At 45.9% G+C, this 25,845-nt stretch overlaps 1 protein-coding gene across 1 annotated transcript; it reads left to right on the top strand.

Moving 5' to 3' along the window:
* Positions 1-6,638: 6,638 nt before the first annotated feature.
* Positions 6,639-8,252, top strand: LOC136528968 (transcription factor MYB77-like). Its single transcript, XM_066521982.1, has one exon. It carries the CDS (start codon positions 6,854-6,856, stop codon positions 7,787-7,789), a length of 936 nt encoding a protein of 311 aa, XP_066378079.1. The 5' UTR covers positions 6,639-6,853; the 3' UTR covers positions 7,790-8,252.
* Positions 8,253-25,845: the final 17,593 nt, after the last annotated feature.

The raw sequence follows: 25,845 nt of genomic DNA, 5'->3' as shown, positions 1-25,845 counted from the left end.
TTAATATTGGTGCTAAAAACTATATGGCTTATATTAAGGAACCGAAGGAGTAGAAATTTTTGTAAATTTTCATGTTAGGTAACCGTGTTGCTCATGAGCTAGCTTCTATAGGGAGTAGGAGTGTTGAGTCGGACTCAGTTGTTACGGCCGAGTGCCCGATTGTATATTGTACTTAGTGTCCAGTGATTTAGCGGACTCGGTTGAGTAATGGAATTCTGAATTCCTATAAAAAAAAATACTACCTCCTATCCAAACACAAACGCTCAGCACTCCGGCAGAACAACAAAACGCTCAGTGCAGTTGGGCTTGTACTCGTATATTAAGAGGAAGCCCATGGACTTGCGGCCTGCGAAGAGAATCCCACAAAATTGTTTATCCGGGAGGCCAGGACACGGCTACTCGTCCAGATCGGACATTCGGACGCCGCCCGCAAAGTTGTAGCAGACTGCATCGCTACTCAAGGCCCAATGCGAGGCCTAAAAAAAAAAGTCCGTCTCTGTACGGACTAACGGCCAGTCGGCCACACAAAAGCTTCGCCCAAACGAAACGGGGGCCCATGACTTATCGCGTCCGTACTAGAACGGGGCCAACGGCCACACACACACACAAAAAAAAAAAAGCGTCCGGAGTGAGCTGGCAGCCCGTGCCCCGTGCCCCGGGCAGCAGACCGCAGCGCAATCTGGATTCCGGTGGTCTGGTGGAGCGCTTCCGCCCGCGGCTACGTGGCCTGCTCCATCCTGATCTTGACCAACTGCCTGTCGTTCATTCACCGGATTTACGCTACGCTAATAAATTCAGTTGATGCTGATTTATTGTGAGAAGAAAATACTATTAATTAATTGATAAGTTATGATTGAAACATGCTGTTTTTCTTCTCTTTTGCAAAAACGAACTCGCCTAGTCGCCTGCCTTTGCAGTTGTTTATTTTTTGGCGAGACGAACGGCTGGCTAACCCCACGCACGAATCGCGAGTATTAGGCTCGGCGCTTACCTAACCCAGATCTAACAAACCATTATACGACCGGACCACACACAGCTGCCACCCGTGAATAAACTGAATATATGTTATTTTATATTATACATACAGTACAAAGCTCACGTCCGTAAAAGCACCTCCAGCTGCTTGCCGTGGTGTCAGGTTGCCCCTCCTAAAATTTAGTCGTTTTCCTATTAAATATTTGAACACATGTATGAAGTACTAAATATAGATTAATTATGAAGCTAATTGTATAGTTTGCGACTAATTTACGAGACGAATCTTTTAAGCCTAATTAGTCCATAATTTGATAACGTTGTGCTACAGTAACATATGCTAATGCCGGATTAATTAGGCTTAAAAAATTATCTCGTAGAGTACTGAAGGATTATATAATTTGTTTTTTATTAGTATCCGAACACCCCATATAACACCCTCCCGACACACCTTCTAAATTTTAGTCACTGAATCAAACACCACCTAAATCTCTCCCAATAAACAGGTATTGGGGTAGCCCAATATCATTTGGTTGGATTATTGGGGAAGATGCTACACCAGATCACCAATAATCTCCCTAAAAAATATGCGACCCACTGTCAGTTACATTTTTTATTTTACTTTCTTCTTTTTTTCTACTAGGTAGCGTGTCCGTGCATTGCTACGGGACAACTAAATCTTTTGTACTAAAAACACACGGATCGCACGATAAGATAACAATACTATTAAATTAAATACCAATGTTAAAGTGACATTTAATTCAAAAGGTAAAGTTCATGAAATTAACACAGTCACAGAGAGCGCGGCGTCGCAGGCTCACAAACTCTACTGTATAGACTTTTTTGTGATATGGCTAAGATAATATTTTATATCAGCAGAAAGAATTCTCCGATATCCATTTCTTTCGTGCGCTAATAAATCCATGAATATGTTCCGCTGCATCTCCATATAATTCTGTACACACAGGTTCGAGTATATACGTAAATATTAGTGCCTGTCACATGGATAATACTGCGTGTCTTAAAAAATCTCTCATAAAATTTTAAAATAAAGTATGTTATATTCACCGTATAAATATGTGTGGCTTTAGGACTATTCCACACAGACATATATTGTAGAATAAGGTATCCATTTGAGTGTCTGTTTCAAGATATTGAATTAGGTGTTGTAATTCTTAATTTCAACATATTTTTTAGGTAAAGGCAACCAATGGTGATACTTTTCTTAGTGGCACCATAATTTTATGGTGCACCTCTTGACTATCTGAGTAAGAACAAGTTAGCACTGCAAAGGCTCAGAAAAGCTGCTGATAAGACTAAGGTTGAGTTTTCCTCCACTATGCATACTAAAACCTATGTCCCTGTTTATCATTGTCGATGTTTTTGATGCAAAGCAATTCAACATTACCATGATCAAATATAAGTTTGAGTCTCTTATGAGCAATCTCATAGAGGGACTCTCATCCTTTATATGATATGCCTTAAGGTATTGGTAGGACGATGTGCCCAAGTTGGAATATCGTACCAAAAAGTGTCCACGTTTTATCAACGATTTATTTTCCATGAATACATGCGGGTACTATGATAACACTAACTACACCAAATAAAAGATTAGAGAGAATTTGCATTGCCTCCAGAAGAATTTATTTATTAAGTTTTTTGGACTCTACAGGTAGTTTTGAAATATCTGTTTGCATGTCTTACCTCGTATCCTAATTCAAAATTTTATAGTTTAATTAGAATATGGAAAATGATTCAAAATGAACAGACCCAAGGGCAATTTCAGCAAGAAACAACAAGCGAGGGCGATGAAACACGTGAGTGTGAAACCAAATGAAATGAGGAAAAAGTTGTCCATTTTGCAAAGGCAAAGAGAGAAAGTAATTAAATGTAGGCAGATTTAGCAAGGTTCTTAGAAATACAAAGAGATTCTTTGTCTTAATTCTCTTTCCTTCTGTGTTAATTCCCTTTCATTTTGCTCGTTGCCATGTATGCTGGTGCATGCAAACATGCAATGTGTATATGGATAGCACAATAATTTTCTACTTCTTATTTTGCCGTGATTCCTCTATTACATGACAGGCAATATTCAATCAAGGAGAATCGCACCAAATGACGCAGCATGTGGGAGATGTCGTGGGATCGTAGGCGTGGGCAGACAGACAAACCAAAACAAATGTCGCACAAAAAATTATCCACACTTTGTTCTTTTTAGTTGTAGGAGATTCTTTTCTCTCCCTGGGTTCTTTTCGCACGACACGTGACGCGCGGGCCGCGACAGGACGAGGCCTTGCGGCTGCACCCATGCTTCTCTCCCCTGACCATGGCGACCATGGCCCCGTTCGCTGGTATGAAACTTGGCTGAAACTGGCTGAAAACACTGTTCCCGCTGAATTGTTGTGAGAAAGAAAAACACTGTTCCGACTGAAAAAAGAAACCGAGCAAGCCGAATATGGGGTAAGCCGAACAAGGCCCATGTGCCCGCCTTCTGTCCCCTCTCCCCCGCCATAGTTCCCCTATGCAGCATCTATCTCTTCTCTTTCCACGAGATCTGCAGGCACCGAAGGCCGACGCGGGCTTGCCGTGGAGCAGACTTGGTCCGCGTGACCCTGACGGTCCTCCGTCGGGGCCGAGCGCGGGCCGGCGCCGTAGCCGTGGGTGGCTGTTCCTGCGCCGGTGTCCTCCACCTCGAGATCGAGCGGGAGGTCTCTGGATCCACCACACACGAGATCTCTGTCGGCGCTGCAGGTCTCTAGCTCCATCCCCGATGTCGGCCCTGCCGCGCGCCAGCCTCCGCCCCCATCGTCGAACCTCATTGCAGCCATGGATACGACGAACTCCGGTGTGAGCAGAGAGGTGGAAAAAGTGGCCGTTATTGTGAGGCCTAGTGTATTGGGGGACATGCAACTCCCCCTTCGTTTGAGGGGAGATGGGCTGTTTTTTTTTTTTTTTTTTTGCAAAAAAAGTTATGTATTAGGGAGCTGTTGGATGAAGAAATTTGCCTCATCTCTTCCGACATGACAGGTTTATGGAGATGAAAGGTGATATCGAGGGACTGCCACAGAGATGTTCTATGATCGGCTGACTCCGTTCCGCGGCTTCCCAACGCAAACACTACTCCTATCCTACAACAGACAAGAGAACTGGAGTACAGTAGTTTCCAACTTTCCATTCGTCCCCGAGCGAATCGCCGCCGGGCACAACGCACACAGGCGCACAAGTAGTGCAGCCGTGCAGGCAACTGATCCGCCCCGCAGGGCCACTGACGTCACCTGCCGCCTCGTGCCGCGTGCGGGACAAATATCCTAATGCCTATGCGCAGGGCAGGCAGGCAGAGCTGCACGGGTGGGGTGCGATCGCCTGTCCCCCCCTCCCTCTCGCCGCAGATCATCATCATCCCGCATGACAGCGCGGTTAGGGCTGTGTCAGCAGGGCAGGGGGAACCCTTCCTTTCCTTGTGGCTTAATAATAATCAATTATTAAACCAAAACCGCCCGGGCGCATCTCACATGCGCGCGCGACGCAAAGATCTCTCGTCGGCTCGTGGCGACCTCGGCAGGCGTTTAAACAAATCCAGTCCCGTCCCAGGAAGCTGCGAGGAAGCTGCCCGCCGCGTGCGCCAACCGCCGACCTCTGCCCCGGGGCGCGCGCGTCGCGGCGGTGGTGTGGTGACTGGTGAGGTGTCCCGTGTCCTGGCTGGCCGCTGGCCGGAAGTGCGCAACCGGGGTGGGGGTGCCGTAGCGGTAGTTGGCAGCTGCAGCCGCAGCTCTCTCGCTCGCGGGTGGAGTAGTACGGGGTACCGGCTCCTGTCGGTGGGGTGGGGGCCGTTGAATGCCCCGCCAGCCTGGCCGCGCCTCGGGTGCCGCGCATCCACGTCTGGTCTCTGACCGCCCCTTGGTGACTCATCACCCCCACTCGGACCCTCACCAGTTTTCCTCTCCCTGGCCCGCACGCCAGCCACGGGTACCCAGTGTGAACCCTGCGGCTGAGCGCGCAGCTGAAAGCGAGAGTCGAGGACTCGGATTCCTCTCCCTCCAGTCTATAGCTAGGGTCTAAGGGTCTTTCGGTTGTGTGCAGTCCACAGCGCCGTGAGCAACCGTGGTGTCACGTTCCACGGCCGAGCAGCGGCGCCGTTCCTGTGGCCGGGGAGATCGGCGCACGTACGTACGTGGCGCAGCGAGGGCACGCCCGCGCCCAACGCCCACGACCGCAAAGCCATCAGCCTGTTCGCTTGTTGGTTTCAGCCAGCCCAAACCAGCCAGCCAACAGTGTTTTCTTCTCATAATAAACCAGCACCAGCCAGCTCAAACTAGCCCAGAAACCAACCAACGAACAGGCCACATAATTGCCTCCCACGAAACGAAACCGCGCAGCTTTTCAAAAAAAAAAAATCAAATCAAATCAAATCTGCGCGCCAGCCTGGCCGTGGACCGTCTGGTCCGTCCCTATCTATCTATCGCCTGCCCATGCGGAACCCCTCCGTATAGCGCCCAAACTGCCGCCTTGGCCGGATCCGCGCACCCCGGGACCACCAGTCATAAGCAGCGGCAAGCAAAGGACAGGCCCAGGGTCGGGTAGTACGTACCGGGCGGTACACGCCTGTACGGTGCGCGGTCGGGGCGGGGGCCCCACGTGGTGTGGTGGTCGCGATGAACTGGCGATGCGTGTACCTGCGCATCGACCCGCAGGGGGGATGGATGGATGATAGACCGTTGTTCCGTGTGGGCGTGGGGCTGTGCGTGCGCTGGATGGATCCGTGGACCGTGGTGGACGGATGGATAAGCACAGCACAGGCAGAGGCAGCGCGCAACGCATCGGCCGGCGGCCGAGTGGGCGCGGGTCGCGTCACCGCCGCTGCTTCTGCTTGCCCGCCCCTCCTCCGCCCATCATGCGTCCCGTGTCGGTTCTGGTTGGGCACGCAACGGCGCGTACTACCGCCACGAGTCCACGGCGCGGCTTTCCACTACCCCGGGTAGTTTCCAGTCCACTCCACCACTAGTAGCAGTAGTACGAGTACTTCCACGCCTTGTCGCATTGTGGACTCGCGTCGATCGTCGCCACAAAACGACGAAACGGCAAGTTGCGAAGTTTGTGATCGATGGTCGCCACGAATTTTTATGGCGTCCGAGAGAAACAGCTGGCTCCGTGCACGCATCGGTAGAGTACTGCGCGCGAGTTGAGTGAGCAACTGGAAAGCGATCCAGTCGAGGACGCAGACGCCGTTAGATTACCGGGCTCGCTGTTTCATTTCAGTTTCAACCTCCAATCCCAACCCGTCCGTTGGCCGTTACCCATCACGACCCTGCAAGTCGCAACGGCCCACCAGCCAGTGAGCCAGCCAGCCGTTTCCCACTCCCCCCACGTACTAGAGCGAGAGAGAGAGAGCAGGAGACACGGTTCAAATTTCGAATCCACCGAGGCGAACGAACCGCCCCACTCCCAAACCACCACCGGCGCCAAACCGCCGAACCCTCACTGATCCGCGGGCCCACGGACATTCGGCGCCCACATGCCATACAGCTGGAGAAAACGACAAGCGCGGGCGGGTACGGTCGCGTGGGGGCTCGCGACGCGTGCGTTGGGTGCCAGCTGTATTGCCGGTCAGGTCACCGGCCGCCGCGCCGCTATAAATACCCGCCGCTCCCCCCGTCACTATTGCTCCAACCAAACTTTTCTTCATAACCTTTCCGTCTCGTCTCGTCTTCTCCACTACCACCACCGCCTCCACTACCACTGCTCGCGAGACAGAAACCGCAAGGAACCAAACGCCTTTTCGCTCCGCTGTTAACCAACCAACCACTCGTCGTCCACGACAAGTCGTCGTCGTTTTTTTTGTCTTCTTCATTCATTCGTCCGTCGAGGGATCGGGATCGGGCCGGAGATGGGCGCCGAGGCGGAGTGCGACAGGATCAGGGGCCCGTGGAGCCCTGAGGAGGACGACGCGCTGCGGCGGCTCGTGGAGCTGCACGGCGCGCGCAACTGGACGGCGATCGGGCGCGAGATCCCGGGGCGGTCGGGCAAGTCGTGCCGCCTGCGGTGGTGCAACCAGCTGTCGCCGCAGGTGGAGCGCCGGCCCTTCACGCCCGAGGAGGACGTCGCCATCGTCCGCGCCCACGCGCGGCTCGGCAACCGCTGGGCCGCCATCGCGCGCCTCCTCCCCGGGCGCACCGACAACGCCGTCAAGAACCACTGGAACTGCTCCCTCAAGCGCAAGCTCGCCGCCGCCGTGTCCGGTCCGGGAGTGGTCTCCGCTGACGCAGCCGCCGAGATCGAGGCGGTGCGCCCGGGCAAGCGCGTCAGCCTCTCGCCCGACAGCCCGTCGGGGTCGGGATCGGGGTCGGGGTTGGGGTCGAGGTCCGATCGTAGCGACCTCAGCCACGGCTCCGGCTCCGGCCAGATTTACCGCCCGGTGGCGCGGTCCGGCGGGTTCGAGCCAGCGGACTGCGCGATGAGCCGTCCGCGGGTGGACGACGACCCGCTCACCTCCCTCAGCCTCTCGCTCCCGGGCACGGACTACCAGCGGTTCCACCACGACCTCGCCCACAGCCAGTTCCAGGAGCTCCCGGCGTCGCCGCCCTCGCCCTCCCCGCCTCCTCCGCCGCCGCCGGCGGCACCACCCGCGGCCTCGGCGTACCCGTTCAGCCCGGAGTTCATGGCGGCGATGCAGGAGCTGATCCGCACGGAGGTGCAGCGGTACATGGCGAGCGTGGGCGTGCGCGCCGGGTGCGGCGCCGCGGGCGGGGCCGACCTCTACATGCCGCAGCTGGTTGAGGGCGTCATGCGCGCCGCCGCCGAGCGGGTCGGCCGGATGCAGTAGCCCCGCGCTCGCATCGGTGCTCCCTAATCATCAATCAATCGAGGACGAACGCAAGCTGTTCTTAATAGTAGCAAGTTTCTTTCCTCCTTTTTTAAATTTTATTTTCTCGACGAACCGCTGTGAAACCGAAACAGCAGTCAGAGTCAGCAACGAAACGAAACGAAACGAAAAGGATCGCGCACAATCTGAACTCGTGCCATTTCTGCTAAAATTAGTACTTGCCTTTTCGTTCTGCAGTTGTGCTCTGCCGAATCGTTCGAAAGGAAACGTTGCCGTTTGAACATGTTGATGGGGAGACCACACGGTTGGGTACTGCAGGCACAAGCAAGGAAGGAAATAATGCAGTCAGTGCAAATCTGGCCTCCAACTGCAACGAATCCACCAGATCTCGCAAGTTGACGATCTAACCCTCTTCGCTGATAAATTTGGTTTACGCTGAGGCTGATGCTAAAATGGTGAGAGAAAAATACTGTTCCACAATTAAAAAACAGTTTTGAATAAGTTTAACAGTCTATTCGCTTAATCGTATTTGGTTTAGCCATGACTTATCAGTTAACGAATAGTATTTTTTTTCCACACCAAACTATGACTTAGCCTTTGTTTAGTTTCACTCCAAAATCTCCAAAAGTGCTACGGTACTTATCACATCGAATGTTTGTGGCTTATGCATGGAGCATTAAATGTAGATGAAAAATAAAACTAATTGCATAGTTTGGTGAGAAATTACGAGACGAACGTTTTGAACCTAATTAATCTATATTTAAACATTAATTATCAAATAAAAACGAAAGTACTACAGTAGCCCTAAATTTTAACTTCCGGGAACTAACCACACTCATAAGTCAAAAACGAACCAGACGTAAGCTAACGCATGTCCGTCCACCCATGCCATAATGCGATCGAACACATGGTCTCTCGGCGACCTTTACAAACGCATTTTGGCGTCGAGTTGCTGTCGCGTCTCGCGTGGGCGTGGCACATCTTAGCAGACGGGAAGGAGAAGATGCACTTGCACTTGCACCGGCACCGCATCCCCTCTCCACCTCGTCCAAATCCGGCGCCAGGAAAATCGTCCTTTCATGCGGCGGCATCTTCCGGCTGGTCTCGATTTAACGGCTCTCGCTGGCGATAGGAGACGTCGTCGAGCAGGATGGATCGATGACGAATTGACGATCAATGGATTCGTTGGTGACCGCTCACCGGCAAATGAGCGGGACGAGAACGACGCCTCTGGTTCTGTCGAGTGTCATGCGCAGAAAAAGGTCGCGTGGGGCGAAGCCGAAAGAAAGCGTAGGGTTGGGCTGGGTTTTGCTTTGCTTGTCGGCAGGTCAGAAATGGACAAGGGAGTTAGGCCTACCGTTAGCTTAGGAACGTCAGCGGGTGAGATTCTGGTTGCTCGTGTCGTGTCGTGTCTTCTCACCCCTCCACGATTTTTTTTACTAGCTGCCTTGCTGCAGAGCGCAGGCTGCTGCTCAAGCAGCCAGTTTCGGCCAAGGATTTATTTGGCCATTCGTCACTGGTGGCAGTAGTGGCAAACCATGTTCTCAGGTTTAGCGGATCCTATCTTCTTTTCTCAAGAAAGTCTACCATTGACAGAGTTAGATGTTTTCCTCTTGCTCCGATAGAGATCTCCATTTCCATCCTTTTTAATAGTGACCACCATTTTTTTTTCGCCACAACTACCCTCAAATAGAGGGGATGATGATGAACCTGCCGCAATAGCTCCCTCTTTTCTCAACTACCATACTGCCATATTGGTGATCTGCAAAACCTTTTCAATACTAGTATGTATCCACTAACCATTGAGCATAAGAAATCTTTATGATAAAAAGATTATTAGGCAACGGTTTGATTACCACGAAATAAATCCAACTTTGGTCACTCGGCAGGTGAACACCAGGACAGCAAAGGGAAGACGTTTTGCAAGATTACATGCAATCTCCGGTTGATCTTTGGCAAGCCCCTTATACAACTACAAGAAGAAGCTGCATTCAGAGAACAGGGCCAAGCAGAGTGTAGAACAAGAATAAGAGAGCAGGCATATACAACAAAGTTGGCAACAATGTCTGGCCGGATATCAGCGGAGTGATGTCTGGCCGGCGAGATGGAGCAGCGCCTGCTTGTGGTAACACGTGCGGAGACCTTCTTGAACTTCCGCACAAAGGTCGGCAGGTCGATGTCCTTCACCAGGAACTTCTGGTGCAACTCCTCTGACTCCTCGTCCAGCTTCGCCATTGATGCCGAGGAAAACAGTTTCCAAAACTCAATTTCGTGGAATTAAAGCGTTTTTTTCCCTTTTGAACTGGTATTGTCATATCCATTGGGTGGCCACAGTACCCTTCGAGGTGATCAAATCAACAGAAATCCAACATGTACATATGTCCTGTGTGGTACTATTGTTGTTGTGTGCAAAGCAGAACAAGAGAAAAAAATATCAAGAATGATGGAAAGAACAGTACAGAAGGAAAAACATGTCTCGAAATCTTCTTCGGCAACGCACCCTGACAGTGGCAATGTCAAAACTTGAAAACATCGTGAAAGTCGACAGCTATAGCCAATAAATAAACTGAACATGAATTCTTTTTATTTTAATTACATACTGTCGAGTCTTTGGAATAATACAAGTATACAAGTCTCTCAGTCAAGTGAGGAACATAGCATCAGTTAAACGCAAAAAGAGAACCTTGTTCTGCACGCATTCTTTATTTATCAAGCATCCATTGTTCTCCAACCTTGTCAGTCATGAACTATGCTTCTCCTACATCAGCAGAGCAGCCATGAGCTATGCTTCACCTACTTCGGCAGCCATGAACTATGTGCCCATCCCATCATTCTTAGTTTCTTCATTCCTGTGCTTAGGTGTAGTTGGTTCATCTTCATCGTCTGAGGACTCGGGTCTTTATTAGTTCTGCAGACTCTGAACTCGGTGTTCCCTTAAAAATATCCACCTCAATCCCTTCCTCACTAGCATGCCATATCTTGTCAACCTCCCAAACTCGATGTTACGGCGTCGGTGGGGAGATCGCAGGGGAGAGTGGAGCGGTAGGCTAGATTGAGAATTGAAACGTAGGGGATAGCGAGGAAGTGGTGCAGTGGGAGGTTCGCCGGTGGCAGCGGCTGAATCGCGCGCAGCCACCGTCAAAGGGAAACCCGCCCGCCTTTGGGAGGTTTATTCCTTCTTCGATAAGTCCATTACAATCTCTAAGTGCCCTTTATATAATAGGTGCACAGCTAACAAATCAAAATAGATCTCCTAAATTTCCTCCCTTTCCTCTCCTAATCTCAACCAGACGAGCCCCCTTTTAGCCAAGGCTGGGCCTGGGCCTGGGCCTGCGCCTATACTGACGCCCAACAAAGGCGTCCGGTCGATCACTGTCCAGCGTCCGGTCATGCTGTCGCCGCTTTGGAGCCTCTCTGGACTCGATCAGACGCTGTAGTTCCTCCGTCCAGTCGATCACTGTCCAGCGTCCGGTCAGTGCTGAGTGTGTCGCCGAAATGATGAACAGTGTCATCGTTGTGTCTGGTCACTTTTAGTCCTCAGCGTTCGGTCGCTGCTGCTGTTGCCGAGCAACTGATCGGAGTGTCCGATCAGTGCTGTGAAGCTCGTTTCTTCGTGATCTTGCGTCCGGCTTGGTTCTTATCTTCGTGCTTGGACTTTGCTTAATATATTGGGTCTTCTCATATGCTTTTAGGGTCTTGCTTATGGTGTTGATCGTAGGATCAATGTGTCGCCTTCGTCCAAGTCACGTCTTGCACCCTATTGAACTACAAAACAATCACTTGCAAATTTATTAGTCCAATTTAGTTGTGTTGGTCATCAAACACCAAAATCCAAAGTAAATGGACCTAAGATCCATTTTCCTTACAATCTCGTCCTTTTTGGTGATTGATAACAACACAACCAAAACAAGCAAATAATAAAATTTTTAGAATTTAAAAACTATTTACTTGCTAGGATGCAATGCAAAGGACAATGTTATATGATGCTAAAAGATATCAATTGAAGATACTAATTGTAAAGTTAAAAGGTACCACATGTAAACATATTTGAAAACTTATCTTGCCCTTGCAAATGTTCCCATATGGTATTATGAATTTAAGCCTTGCTTTTTGGTCCTACAAATTCTCCCCATTACATAGACTAATCCATAATCCACTATCCTCCCTCTCTTGGACCATTACCACTTGTAAATTATTATGACCGGGCTTGCTTTTGGTCCTATAAATTCCCCCCCTTTGAAATCAAACACCGAAAAGGAAGACATTAGTAGCACAAGGGAGGGTCAAACTTGGTGATCCTTTGTATGTAGAGTGAAATAGGTCACCAATTTTGACTCTCATATTACATGGACTAAGTTCCCCATAAATATATGCATTTATATGACGGAGAATGTAGTTTATGCATAATTGGCAAATTAAAGCACAAGGAAGTTTAATATATATAATGCATGGAGAAAACATATAGATATCAAAGTGAAATCAACATGATGATATTGGTTTAGAAATACCACATGTAGAAACCAATTTGATTTATACCACTTGCAAATAGGTGGTGGATATTTGAAGTATGATGTTTAACTCCGGGGATTCCATTTTTCTTGCAATGAGACTACTACACGCATGATAAGCTTAAAAAGGTGTTAGTCTCAAAGCATCCAACTTGTAGAGTAACCTTTCCCTAAATTTGTACACACAAGTATGGAATACTTGTAGGAGACATGCACATTGATTTTAGAATCAACCATACCACTTGAAAGATGACATCACATGAATATGAGAATCATTTTCGAATGTGATATTTGAGAGAAATTATCTATAATTTGGACTTTGGCACATATTAGATGAACAATTGTAAAACAAGCTATATGCCGTGCTCCTAAATAATTTAAACCATGTAGGTTTGCTCCAAGGGTTAAGAATGAAATCGAGCAAGCCTACTATAAGATATACCTAGTGTATGCATGGCAAAAGATATAAGCACGCAAATGCAAACCTAGGCATGAAAAGGAACTAGATGCTAATTACAATAATTTGAATCTTGATACCAATTGTAAGAAATACCAATCGAAAGAAATTACATCTAGTTACCTAACATGGGAAGGGGAATTTGGGTCCATAGTATTCACTAACCCACTTGGCAATGACTTTATCTATTATGATGCACCCCATGAAATGCACCCATACTTTGCCAAGTCTCTAAATTCCCCGAAGTCCATTGGACTTCTCACTTCCCTTTTGGGATCCAAACCTTCTTGTTGCTCTTCATATTTGAAATGATTTCTTTTGGCACCCAAAAGCGTTTGACCCTATTGTTGACTTGCTTATTCACCTTGATGGCCACCAACTTGTCATTTTTCTTCTTCTTCAAGAGATAAGGTGTGGAGACCTTCTTGTCCACCTTGTTGGTGTAGGTGTTGGAGAGCTTGCTTGTTTGCTTTTTCTCTTTCTTCTTTGCTCCTCCCCCATTCTTCACCTTGCACTCATAGGACAAACCATGGGTTGTCCTTTATCAAGCTTCTTCACTCCCTTGACGGTGTTATCTTGATGAAGTTGGGCTTGCTTCGTCATGCCTTTCACTTGAGTCAAGTCCTTGGTGAGGCGAGCCACTTCTTGCTTGAGTTGCTCATTCTCCATTGCAACCTCTTGTGTGCATGTATCTACAACAACTTTCTCAACACAAACTTGGTTGCACAAGAGTGAGTCTAAACATAAATCATTGCAAGAAGTGGAGGCATCCTTTTTAGGCATGTCAAAAATTAAACTTTTCTTTTTAGGTGCTTTGGTGGGGTTGTACCAACGGCTTTAAGATGAGCAACTTTATTTGTTAGCTCATCATAATGTTTGCACATGGTTTCCATTTTAGCGAGCAAACTTTTATAAGCATCTTGTGAGCTAACTAACTTTTCCTTTAATTTTTTTATTTTTCTTTACAAGTTGCTCATCATTGATTGTGCAATTATTTGTGTTTACACTAGTCTCAAGTTGCTCAATTTTAGTAGATGGCTCCATATTAAGATTGGCAAAAGTTTTATATTGTTCAAGCAAAGTAGCATAAGCTTGTTGTAAGCTATCTAGTTTTTCTTTTAATTTTTCAAGCTTCTTTTGTTGACTAGTGCGAACTTTAGCAAAGTTAAGATTTTCTTGCACAATTTCATCATAAGAAGGTAGCTCATCATCACTATCACTATCATTGTCACTATCACTAGGGATAGACTTTTTGTTACCTCGTGCCATAAGGCACACACATGAAGTGCTTGATGATGAGTGCTTGTATCCTCGCCTCTTGTGATGGTCTTCTTCTTCACTTGAAGAATCATCCTATGACCTTATTGATGTGAGAGCTTTGTCCTTACACACCTTCTTCTTTGTCTTGGGTGTGGGCTTGTTTGAACAAACTTCCACAAAGTGCCCCACTCGCCGCATACATAACATCCTTTTTTCTTTGCTCATTTCTTTGATTGGTGAAGATGATATCTTGAATTTGGATGGACACACCCTTGACATTGAGCCTTTAGATAATCTTCTCCACCTTATTGATAAGTTTTATTGATTCTTCATCAAGGTCGGAGGTGGAGGAGGAAGATTGATCATCATCACTTGAATCTTCATCATCATCATCATCCTTATCCTTATCTTCTTCTTTATCTTCACTTGAGGAGCTTAAGCTTAAGCTTGTCTCAACTTGCTTGCCCTTCATCTTCTTTTTCTCACTACATGTGAGAGCTTTGCCTTTGCTTGATGAAGAGGCTTCTTCTTGACCCATCTTGCATGATATTTCAAATGCCACTATCTTGCCAATGACTATGGCCAGGGTCATGGTGCTCAAGTCCTCCATATTGTGAAGGATGGTGATGATGCTTGTATATTTCTTTTGTGGTAGCACAAAGATGATCTTCCTCACAATGTCCACATCATCTAGCTTTGTTAATCCTATTAAATGAAGCTCATTGATAGTTAGATTCAAACGAGAATACATATTACGAACAAGCTCATCATTATTCATTTTAAAGGAATCATAATTTTGTTTAGCTAAATAATGTTTTTGCACATGTGTAAGGTCCTAATGGCTAGAGGGGGTGAATAGCCTATTAAAAATTCTACAACAACACTTAACAATCTAGTTAGACAATTATGAGGCGAAGCAAGTGTTGCGCTATCCTACTAAAAAAGCAAGCCACCTACCACAATTCTAGTTTATATAGTTTCTATCTACACAATGGCTATGACACTACACTAAGTTAATGTGCTCTCAAATGCTAACTAAAGAGCCACACTAACTAAACTAACAAGCTCTCACAACTAGCTACACTAAAGAGCTTGACAACTAGTTTGCGGTAAAGTAAAGAGAGTGAGCAATTTGTTTAAACTGCCGTGTCGAGGAAGGAGCTAATCAATCACGAGAATGAATACCAATGAAGACCAATCACCTCAGAATCAAATGATGAATACAATGATTTTTTACCGAGGTTCACTTGCTTGCCGGCAAGCTACTCTTCGTTGTGGCGATTCACACACTTGGAGGTTCACGAGCTAATTGGCATCACACGCCAAACCCTCAATAGGGTGCCGTACAACCAACATAAGAAGAGGATCACACAAGCCACGAGTAATCCACTAGAGTACCTTTTGGCTCTCCATTGGAGAAAGGTCAAGAACCCCTCACAATCACCACAATCGGAGCCAGAGACAATCACCAACCTCCGCTCGACGATCCTCACTGCTCCAAGCCATCTAGGTGGCAGCAACCACCAAGAGTAACAAGCGAATCCCGCAACAAAACACGAACACCAAGTGCCTCTAGATGCAAATACTCAAGCAATGCACTTGGATTCTCTCCCAATCTCACAAAGATGATGAATCAATGATGGAGATGAGTGGGAGGGCTTTGGCTAAGCTCACAAGGTTGCTATGTCAATGCAAATGGCCAAGAGAGTGAGCTTGAGCCAGCCATAGGGCTTAAATAGAAGCCTCCACGAAATAGAGCCGTTGTGCCCCTTCACTGGGCACAACACAGGGTGACCGGACGCTCTGGTCATATTGACCGAACGCTGGACCTCAGCATTCAGTCATGCGATGTGTGCCACGTGTCCCTTCTCTTCAAATGTTGATCACCCGATCTCAACGGTCATATGACGACCGGACGCTGTAGCTCAAAGTGACCAGACGCTGAACCTCAGCGTCCGGTCATTTCCAGTAAGCATCTAGAGATGACTTTTCACGACCAGACGCGTCCAGTCATGCTCGACCGGACGCTCCTAGTGTCTGGTAACTCGGCAACTCCTCTGTGCATGACCATGTCAGTGTGACCGGACATAGCCAGCCAGCGTCTAGTCATTTCAGCTCCAGCATCTGGTCGATGACCAACGCTGTGCTTCTTCTACTGCTACTGACCGGACACGTTGGACCTTTCAGAGACCAGTGTCCGATCACTTACAGTGACCTCCGTCTTTTCTATCCAGGGTGCCGGTGGCACCATCGGATTGTCCACACTCTACGGGCGGACACTCCACCAGTGAAGTTACTAACCCTTGCTCAAATGTGCCAACCACCAAGTGTATCACCTTGTGCACATATGTTAGCATATTTTCACAAACATTTTCAAGGGTGTTAGTACTCCACTAGATCCTAAATGCATATGCAATGAGTTAGAGCATCTAGTGGCACTTTGATAACCGCATTTTGATACGAGTTTCACCCCTCTTAATAGAATGGCTATTGAACCTAAATGTGATCACACTCGCTAAGTGTCTAGATCACCAAAACAAAATGGCTCCAACCGTTTATACCTTTGCCTTGAGCCTTTTGTTTTTCTCTTTCTTCTTTTCAAGTCCAAGCACTTGATCATCACCATGGCATCACCATCATCATGTCATGATCTTCATTTGCTTCACCACTTGGAATGTGCTACCTATCTCATGATCACTTGATAAACTAGGTTAGCACTTAGGGTTTCATCAATTCACCAAAACCAAACTAGAGCTTTCAACATGGACATTAGCTATGCCGTCATGGAGCTCTTAGAGTTTTAACCAAATTTTATGTGCCATATTTAAAGTGAACACTTGGTTAAACACATCCATGCTAAATGATTCAAACATGCAATTTTTAGCTCTAGCAATGAAATGAATTTCTTTTTCTTCACTCTTTGTGGGTTTATCGGAATTCTTAATAGGTTTCATCCTGTCACGAGTGACTCTCCAAACACCCAAGTCTACCGCCTCAAGGTGACAAGCCATTCGAGCTTTATAGTAAGAGAAGTTAGTGCCATCAAAGTGCAGAGGCCTAGAGGTATCCATCCCAACCACTCTAAATAGCATCGGCTCAACGACGGTTAAGTCAAAGGTCCAAATTGAGCCAACCAGCTCTGATACCACTTGTAGAGGACCGTGACGCCTAAGAGGGAGGTGAATTAGGCAACTTAAAACTCTAACTCTAAACTATGGTCTCTTTTTCTATTCTTAGCAAAACCTATGCATAAGATAAACTATCTAAATGTGCAACTATGGTTTTGCTAGTGTGTTGCTATCTCTACCACAAAAGGAGTTATGCAAACAATGTAAATACGGAAGCTAAAGAGTAAGGTAGAGATATGCAAACTCCCGTCGATGACTTTGGTATTTTTACCGAGGTATCGAGAAGCATGCAAGCTTCTCCCTAGTCCTCGTTGGAGCCCTCGCAAGGAATCCCTCACAAGGGCGAAGCTCCCAGTCGGGTAACTCTGTGGATAGCCCCGGGTCTTCCCCATGCACACGTGGGTCTCCGGTGTGCCTTCCAACAAGCCTCTCCTAGACCGTTCCCTGCCATCATCACTATCTAGCTTCTGGCCGAACCACCGTGGGCCTTGTTCCCTTTGGTACATAGTGGCGGCCACACCACAAACACGGTTGGTGTGATCTCGCAAGCAGGGATGAAGCTAGGGAAAAAAATTAGGAGGGGCTAAACAACAGCAATTAGCAAGAAAAGAGGTTCAACAAATTTTAGCCCCTCCTACCTGTACATCTATAGCTAAAATTTCAGACGACGGCTCTACGTGGCTTCGCTTGCTTGCGAGCGGTAGGGGGGGCTAGAGCCCCCCTAGCCCCACCGTTGGCTCCGTGCCTGCTCGCAAGACTACAAGCCCCTTCGATGTACAACAATGGTGCGCGCAAGCACTGAATGATCAGAGGTATGCAAACCTCACTAAACACTAGGCCTAAACCTAAAAGCAAGCGCATAAGCGGTAGTCTAATCAACCTAAGCACTCCATAAAGCACCTACACTAATCACCTAATAAATCACTAAGCACTATGTAAGTGGAGATCACTAAAATGGTGTATCAACATCCTTGGTATGTTTCCTTAGCTCCACTCATCTCAAATGGTTGGTTTGAGGATCTATTTATAAGCCCCATTGAGAAAGTGGCCATTGGGGATGAAATCTCACTTTTCTACTACTGACCGGATGTGTTCGGTCGTCCCGACCGTTAGAGCGCGTGATCAACTAATCAAACATTGATGGCGTCCGGTCACATGCCACCGAACGCGTCCAGTCGCAATTTCGCCGCTCTAGAACCTCTTTGGACTTGATCAAACACTGTTGTTCCTACTTTTGGTCGATCACTGTCTAGCGTTTGATCACGCTATCGCCACTCTGGAGCCTCTCTGGACTTGATCGGACGATGTAGTTCCTATGTTCGATCGATCACTATCCTGCATCCGGTCAGTGTTGAGTGTGTTGCCAGAATGATGAACAGTGCCATCATCGCATCTAGTCACTTTTAGTCCTCAGTGTCTGGTCACTGCTGCTATTGTCGAACAACTGATCGGAGCATCTGATCGCTATGCCGCCACCGTTCTGTTAGTGCTGTGAAGCCATTTTCTTCATGATCTTGCGTCCGACTTGGTTTCTATCTTCGTGCTTGGACTTTGCTTGATATCTTGGGTCTTCTCATGTACTTTTAGGGTCTTGCTTATGGCGTTGATCATAGGATCAACATGTCACCTTCGTCCTAGTCATGTCCTACACCGTATTGAACTACAAAACAATAAATTGCAAATTCATTAGTCCAATTTGGTTGTGTTGGTCATCAAACACTAAAATCCAAAGTAAATGGGCCTAGGGTCCATTTTCCTTACAAAAGTCCACAAACTCCATAATAGTATATAATAACATCTGCCACAAACCCTCACTGCCTCCTAGTCTTACCCTTACCCTTGTGACCAAGAGCATCGGTGCCTGGAGTGTAAGGGTGAAAGCTCTAGTTTGGTTTTAGTGAATTGATGAAACCCTAAGTGCTAACCTAATTTATCAAAGTGATTATGAGATAGGTAGCACTACTCCAAGTGATGAAGCAAATGAAGATCATGACATGATGATGGTGATGGCATGATGATGATTAAATGCTTGAACTTGGAAAAGAAGAAAGTAAAACAAAAAGCTCAAGGCAAAGGTGAAATTAACAGGAGCTATTTGGTTTAGTGATCGAGACACTTAGAGAGTGTGATCATATTTAGGATCTATAGCCATACTATTAAGAGGGGTGAAACTCGTATCAAAATGCGGTTATCAAAGTGCCACTAGATGCTCTAACTCATTGCATATGCATTTAGGATCTAGTAGAAAGCTAACACCCCTTGAAAATGTTTGTGAAAATATGCTAACACACGTAGACAAGGTGATACACTTGGTGGTTAGCACATTTGAGCAAGGGTGGAGAAGTTGGTGAAATGAAGGAGGTGATAGTCACTGAGAAACAGTGACCGAACGCTGGTCACGCAGTGACCGGATGTTGGGGTCCTACGTCCGGTCAGTGGCGCGTAGTGTAGGCTGCCCTCGGTCTCTTGACCGGACACAGGCGATCGGACCCTGGCTGAACACTATTTAGCATCCAATCGTGCTGATGTGGTGGCGCACAGAGGAGACGGTGAGTGATCGGATGCTGGGTGAGTCCGGTTGGGCATGACCAGCTCCAGTCGTGAGTGGAACCTTACTGGAAACGACCGGACGCTGGACTCCTGTGTCCGCTCACTTCGAAGCAGAGCGTCCAGTCACAACTTAAATGTACTGATGACCGTTGAGATCGGGTGATCAACATTTGAAGCAGGGGCCATGTGGCGTTCATCGCTGAAAGGTCCTGATGGCTAGAGGTAGGTGAATAACCTATTAAAATTTTCTACAAGAACACTTAACAAACCGGTTAGACAAATATGAGGCGAAGCGAGTGTTGCGCTAGCCTACTAAAAATGCAAGCCACCTACCACAAGTCTAGTTTCTATAGTCTCTATCCACACAATGGCTATGTCACTACACTAGTTAGTGTGCTCTCAAAAGCTAACTAAAGAGCCATACTAACCAAACTAACAAGCTCTCACAACTAACTACACTAAAGAGCTTGATAACTAGTTTACGGTAATAAAGAGAGAGAGAGAGAGAGAGAGAGAGAGAGAGAGAGAGAGAGAGAGAGAGAGAGAGAGAGAGAGCAAGATAGTTATACCGTCATGTCGAGGAGTGAACTAATCCATCATAAGAATGAATGCCAATGAAGACCAAACACCTCGAAATCAAATGATGACACAATGATTTTTTTATCGAGGTTCACTTGCTTACCGGCAAGCTTGTCCTTGTTATGGTGATTCACTCACTTGGAGGTTCACGCACTAATTGGCATCACACGCCAAACCCTCAATAGGGTGCCACACAACCAACACAAGATGAGGATCACACAAGCCACGAGCAATTCATTAGAGTATCTTTGGCTCTCCGCTGGGGAAAGGTCAATAACCCCTCACCATCACCATGATCAGAGCCGGAGACAATCACTAACCTTTGCTCTACGATCCTTGCTACTCCAAGCTGTCTAGGTGGCGGCAACCACCAAGAGTAACAAGCGAATCCCGCAATGAAACACGACCACCAAGTGCCTCTAGATGCAAACACTCAAGCAATGCACTAGGATTCACTCCCAATCTCTCAAAGATGATGAATCTATGATGGAGATGAGTGGGAGGGCTTTGGCTAAGCTCACAAGGTTGCTATGTCCATGCAAATGGCCAAGAGAGTGAGCTTGAGCCGGCCAAATAGTATTTATAGACACCCCCAAACAATAGAGCTATTGGCTCAATTATTGGGCTGACTACGTGTCGACCGGACGCGCAGGTCATGTTCACCGGACGCATCGGTCGTGTATACCGGACAAGTCCGGTATGGCAACCGGACGTGTTCGGTCACTACCTGACCGCCACATGTCCAATTCAAAATGAATTAGTCATTGCTGCCATGAGTACCACGTGACCGGACACGTCCGGTGTGGATGACCGGATGTAGGATGAGCAGTGTCTGGTCGAGTCCAGAGAGCTCCTAGAGCCGCTCTAGGCCGACCGGACGCGTCCGGTCACTCTAGACCGGATGCAGGAGACTTAGTGCCCGGTTGAGACCAAAGAGCTCCGAGACCCACTCTGGGCTGACCGGACGCCTCCGGTCACACCGGACCGGACGCTCCTAGAGTCTGATCAATTTTAGCGTAGAAAACCCGAGACTCGCTGGTTCACACCAGACGCATCCGGTGTGGCGACCAAACGCGTTCGGTCGCTCTCTGCGACACTGCTTCGAGCTATTTCACTTTGACCAGATGCTAAATAGTAACTCATTAGCATCCGGTCACTCCACTGACCAGAGTTCGATCACTTTCACTTAGTCATTCACTTTGGGTCCAAATACCGGACGCATCCGGTGTGGCAACCGGACGCATCCGGTCACTTCTGTTAGACTGCCCTGACACTGGATGAAATACCGGACATGTCTGGTAGACATACCAAACGTGTCCGGTCACTCTATGACCAGCACGACTAACTTGTTTTCAACTCTATCTTCTCTACCCTTGCTCAAATGTGCCAACCACCAATTGTATCACCTTGTGCACATGTGTTAGCATATTTTCACAAATGTTTTCAAGGGTGTTAGCACTCCACTAGATCCTAAATGCATATGTAATAAGTTAGAGCATCTAGTGGCACTTTGATAACCGCATTTTGATACGAGTTTCACCCCTCTTAATAGTACGGCTATGGAACCTAAATATGATCACACTCGTTAAGTGTCTTGATCACCGAAACAAAAAGGCTCCTACCACTTATACCTTTGCCTTGAGCCTTTTGTTTTTCTTTTAATTCTTTTCCAAGTCCAAGCACTTGATCATCACCATGGCAACACCATCATCATGTCATGATCTTCATTTGCTTCACCACTTGGAGTAGTGCTACCTATCTCATGATCACTTTGATAAACTAGGTTAGCACTTAGGGTTTCATCAATTCACTAAAACCAAACTAGAGCTTTCGATCTCCTCCTTTTTGGTAATTGATGACAACCCTTTCACAAAGATATGAATTGAAATTTAATTGAATCCATGTTGCTTGCCCAAGCATATTTACCATGTGTAAAAGGATATGGACAAGTTTCATGAACTCCAAATGGTAGCAATTGCTCCCCCTACATATATGCTAAGAGTTTGAATTGTAGCTTGCACATATGTTTAGATAGGAAATATAGAAGACAATATCTACCGAATGATGCTAAGGTATAAAAGATGGACCTTTGAAGTGGGATACCAATCGGAGTGCACCAATATACCATCCTTAGCACCATTAGTAACTAGACATACACAAAAACTAGAATACCCTATGAGATCAACATTAGAAGTAAGGGTCTAGTTTTCATAATGTGAGCATGAGTCTAGTTACTTAAACCTATGCATGCTAGTTTTCCATTTCATGATCCAAACCTACAACTAGCATACACCACACAAGCATGGATATTGAAATTTAAAACTTGTGCCATGCAAGCAAACATATGAAATGCACATTCAAATGCACCATATAAGTTCATGAGCTTGCTCCCCCTACTTGTGTGCTCAAAATTTTAATTGATCCCCTTCCTTTGTCATATCTCTCCCCCTATTTCAAATTCTCCCCCTATCACTTATATCTTTATTTCTTTCCCCCTTTGTTGTCTTTTCACTATCTTAGTACACTATTTCTCCTCTTAACACTAATATCTTTGTTTTTCTCCTCCTTTGTCATCAATGACCACAAAGGTTCAAAATGTAGATAGGTTAAGATTATCAATGTCAATCAATAGGGTGAGGATCATTCTCCCAAATTTGGTCCAATCTAGATCATTTGCCAAAGATATTTCTCTCGGTTTGATCCAAGGACAAGCTTCTTCACACCTTCAGATAAGGGTTATCTTGTACCATGTTGAGTTAAACATTTAGAGCTCATTTTCTAGATCAAACACTAGGTTTACAAGCCCACAAACATATCATATGCTACCACTAGACCAAAATAAGCATAGAAGCAATAGTGGTACCATACAAGCATTAAAATCATTTGATTTTTATGAATGAGCCTATTTAATGTGAGAGATGACTAGATGCATTAATCATGTCCTTAACAAGGTTGTATGCCACGCCAATCAATGTTTACCTTGGATTACTCAAAGGAGAGGCATGTCATATAAGTGGGGGTGCATCAACATATATTTAAGAAATCCAATATGTTCAACTCATTCCTTAGCTTGCAAAACCTTTTCTCATCCAATGGCTTAGTGAATATATCGGCAAGTTGATCTTCGGTGCCTACACTCTCAATGCAAATGTCCCCTTTTTGTTGGTGATATCTTATGAAATGGCGGCGGACATCAATGTGCTTTGTTCTTGCAAGTTGAACCGAATTGTTGGTCAACTTGATTGCACTCTCATTGTCACATAGCAATGGCACTTTCTTAAACTTGATTCTAAAGTCATTCAAGGTGGCCTTCATCCAAAGTATTTGTGCACAACAACTACCGGCAGATATGTATTCGGCTTCGGCGGTTGATGATGTAACACTATTTTGCTTCTTTGATGACTATGAAACAAGTGATTTTCCCAACAATTGACATGTGCCCGAGGTGCTCTTCCTTTCAACCTTGCATCCCGCATAATCCGATCAGAGTAACCAACTAGCTCAAACTTTGCTCCTTTCGGATACCACAAATTAATATTTTGTGTATGCTTTAAGTACCTCAATATTCTCTTTGTAGCCTTCAAATGACTTTCTCTTGGTGAGGCTTGAAATCTTGCACACATGCATATAATATACATCACATCCGGCCTTGATGCGGTCACATAGAGTAGGCTTCCAATCATAGATCGATACAATTTTTGGTCCACCATATTACCACTTGCATCACTATTCAAGTTGTCATTTGTTCTCATTGGTGCACTAATGGCTTTGCTATCACTCATGCCAAACTTCTTGAGCATGTCTTTGATATACTTGCCTTGACTCACAAATATACCATTCTTCAATTACTTGATTTGAAGACCAAGGAAGTAACTTAACTCTCCAATCATGGACATCTCAAACTCATTAGCCATCATCTTTCTAAATTCTTCACAAAAGTCTTGATTGGTTGATCCAAATATGATGTCATCAACATAAATTTGCAACACAAATAAATCTTTTCCAATCTTCTTGATGAAAAGAGTGGTGTCAACCTTGCCCATCATGAACCCTTTAGAGTAAGAAGTCCCTCAATCTCTCATACCATGCTCTAGGTGCTTGCTTCAAGCCATACAATGCCTTCTTCAACTTGTACACATGGTCGGGCTTCTCGTCATCTTTAAAACTGGGAGGTTGCTCAACATATACTTCTTCATTTATGTAACAATTGAGAAATGCACTCTTGACATCCATTTGATAGAGTTTGATGTTGTGGGCACAAGCATAGGCTAGCAAGATTCTAATTACTTCCAATCTAGCAATCGCGGCATATATTTCTCCAAAGTCAAGACCTTCAACTTGTGTAAATCCTTTGCTACCAATCTTGCTTTGTTCCTTACTACTATCCCATCTTGATCTTGCTTGTTTCTAAAGACCCATTTGGTTCCAATCACATTGTGTCCCTTTGGTCTCTATACTAATTTCCATACTTAATTTCTTGGGAAATCATTCAATTCTTCATGCATAGCATTCACCCAATCAATATCCTTCAATGCTTCATCTATCTTCTTTGGTTCAATGGATGACACAAATGAAAAATACTCATAAAATGAAGTCAATCTTGATATTGTTTGTACACATCTAGAAATATCTCCAATTATAGTGTCCAATAGATGATCCCTTGCAATATTGGTTGGTTGGAGGATTTGAAGTTGATTGCTTGCATTCGCTTGATCATTGGGTTGAGATGATGCACTAGCCACTTGATCTTTTTCATTATCATGAGAGCTACTTTTACTAGCTTGATTTGTATTATCTTGCACATTTGAGTTAGAGAGCACTTGCACTTGATCATCTTCATCATCATTCATTTGCCAAGGCCTCAATTCACCAACATCCATGTTTTTCATGACATTTGAAAGTTGAATGCCTCTAACATCTTCCAAGTTCTCATTCTCTTCTTGTGAACCCTTGGTTTCATCTAATTCAATATCATAAACTTCCTTAAGAGTACCACTATCCAAATTCTAAACTCTATATGCTTTGCTAGTGGTTGAGTATCCAAGTAGAAATCCTTCATCACATTTCTTATCAAACTTACCCAATCTGGTGCCTTTATTCAAGATATAACATTTGCAACCAAAGACTCAAAAATATGTAATGTTGGGCTTTCTACCATTCAAGAGCTCATATGGTATCTTCTATTTCAATGGGTGACAATAGAGGCGGTTGCTACAATAGCAAGTTGTGTTGATAGCTTCGGTCCAAAAAGATTGACTTACATTGTACTCACTAAGCATAGACCTTGCCATATCAATGAGTGTTTTATTCTTTCTCTCAACAAGGCCATTTGATTGTGGAGTGTACTTGGCCAAGAATTGATGTCTAATTCCAAATTCATCACACAACTCATCAATTCTAGTGTTCTTGAACTTACTACCATTGTCACTTCTAACTCTCTTGATGGTTGTTTCAAACTCATTATGAATGCCTTTGACAAATGATTTGAATGTTGCACACATTACTTTTGTCCACTAGAAAGAATACCCAAGTGTATCTAGTATAATCATCCACTATCACAAAGCTATATTTATT

This window comes from Miscanthus floridulus, chromosome 19 (genome assembly GCF_019320115.1).
Source record: "Miscanthus floridulus cultivar M001 chromosome 19, ASM1932011v1, whole genome shotgun sequence".
Taxonomy (NCBI): domain Eukaryota; kingdom Viridiplantae; phylum Streptophyta; class Magnoliopsida; order Poales; family Poaceae; genus Miscanthus; species Miscanthus floridulus.
The sequence above is the reverse complement of the archived record's forward strand: the minus strand, read 5'-3'. Positions and strand labels throughout refer to the sequence as shown.

Excerpts from the sequence above, each read along its gene's own strand:
- LOC136528968 (XM_066521982.1), top strand. The coding sequence starts at position 6,854 with ATGGGCGCCGAGGCGGAGTGCGACAGGATCAGGGGCCCGTGGAGCCCT.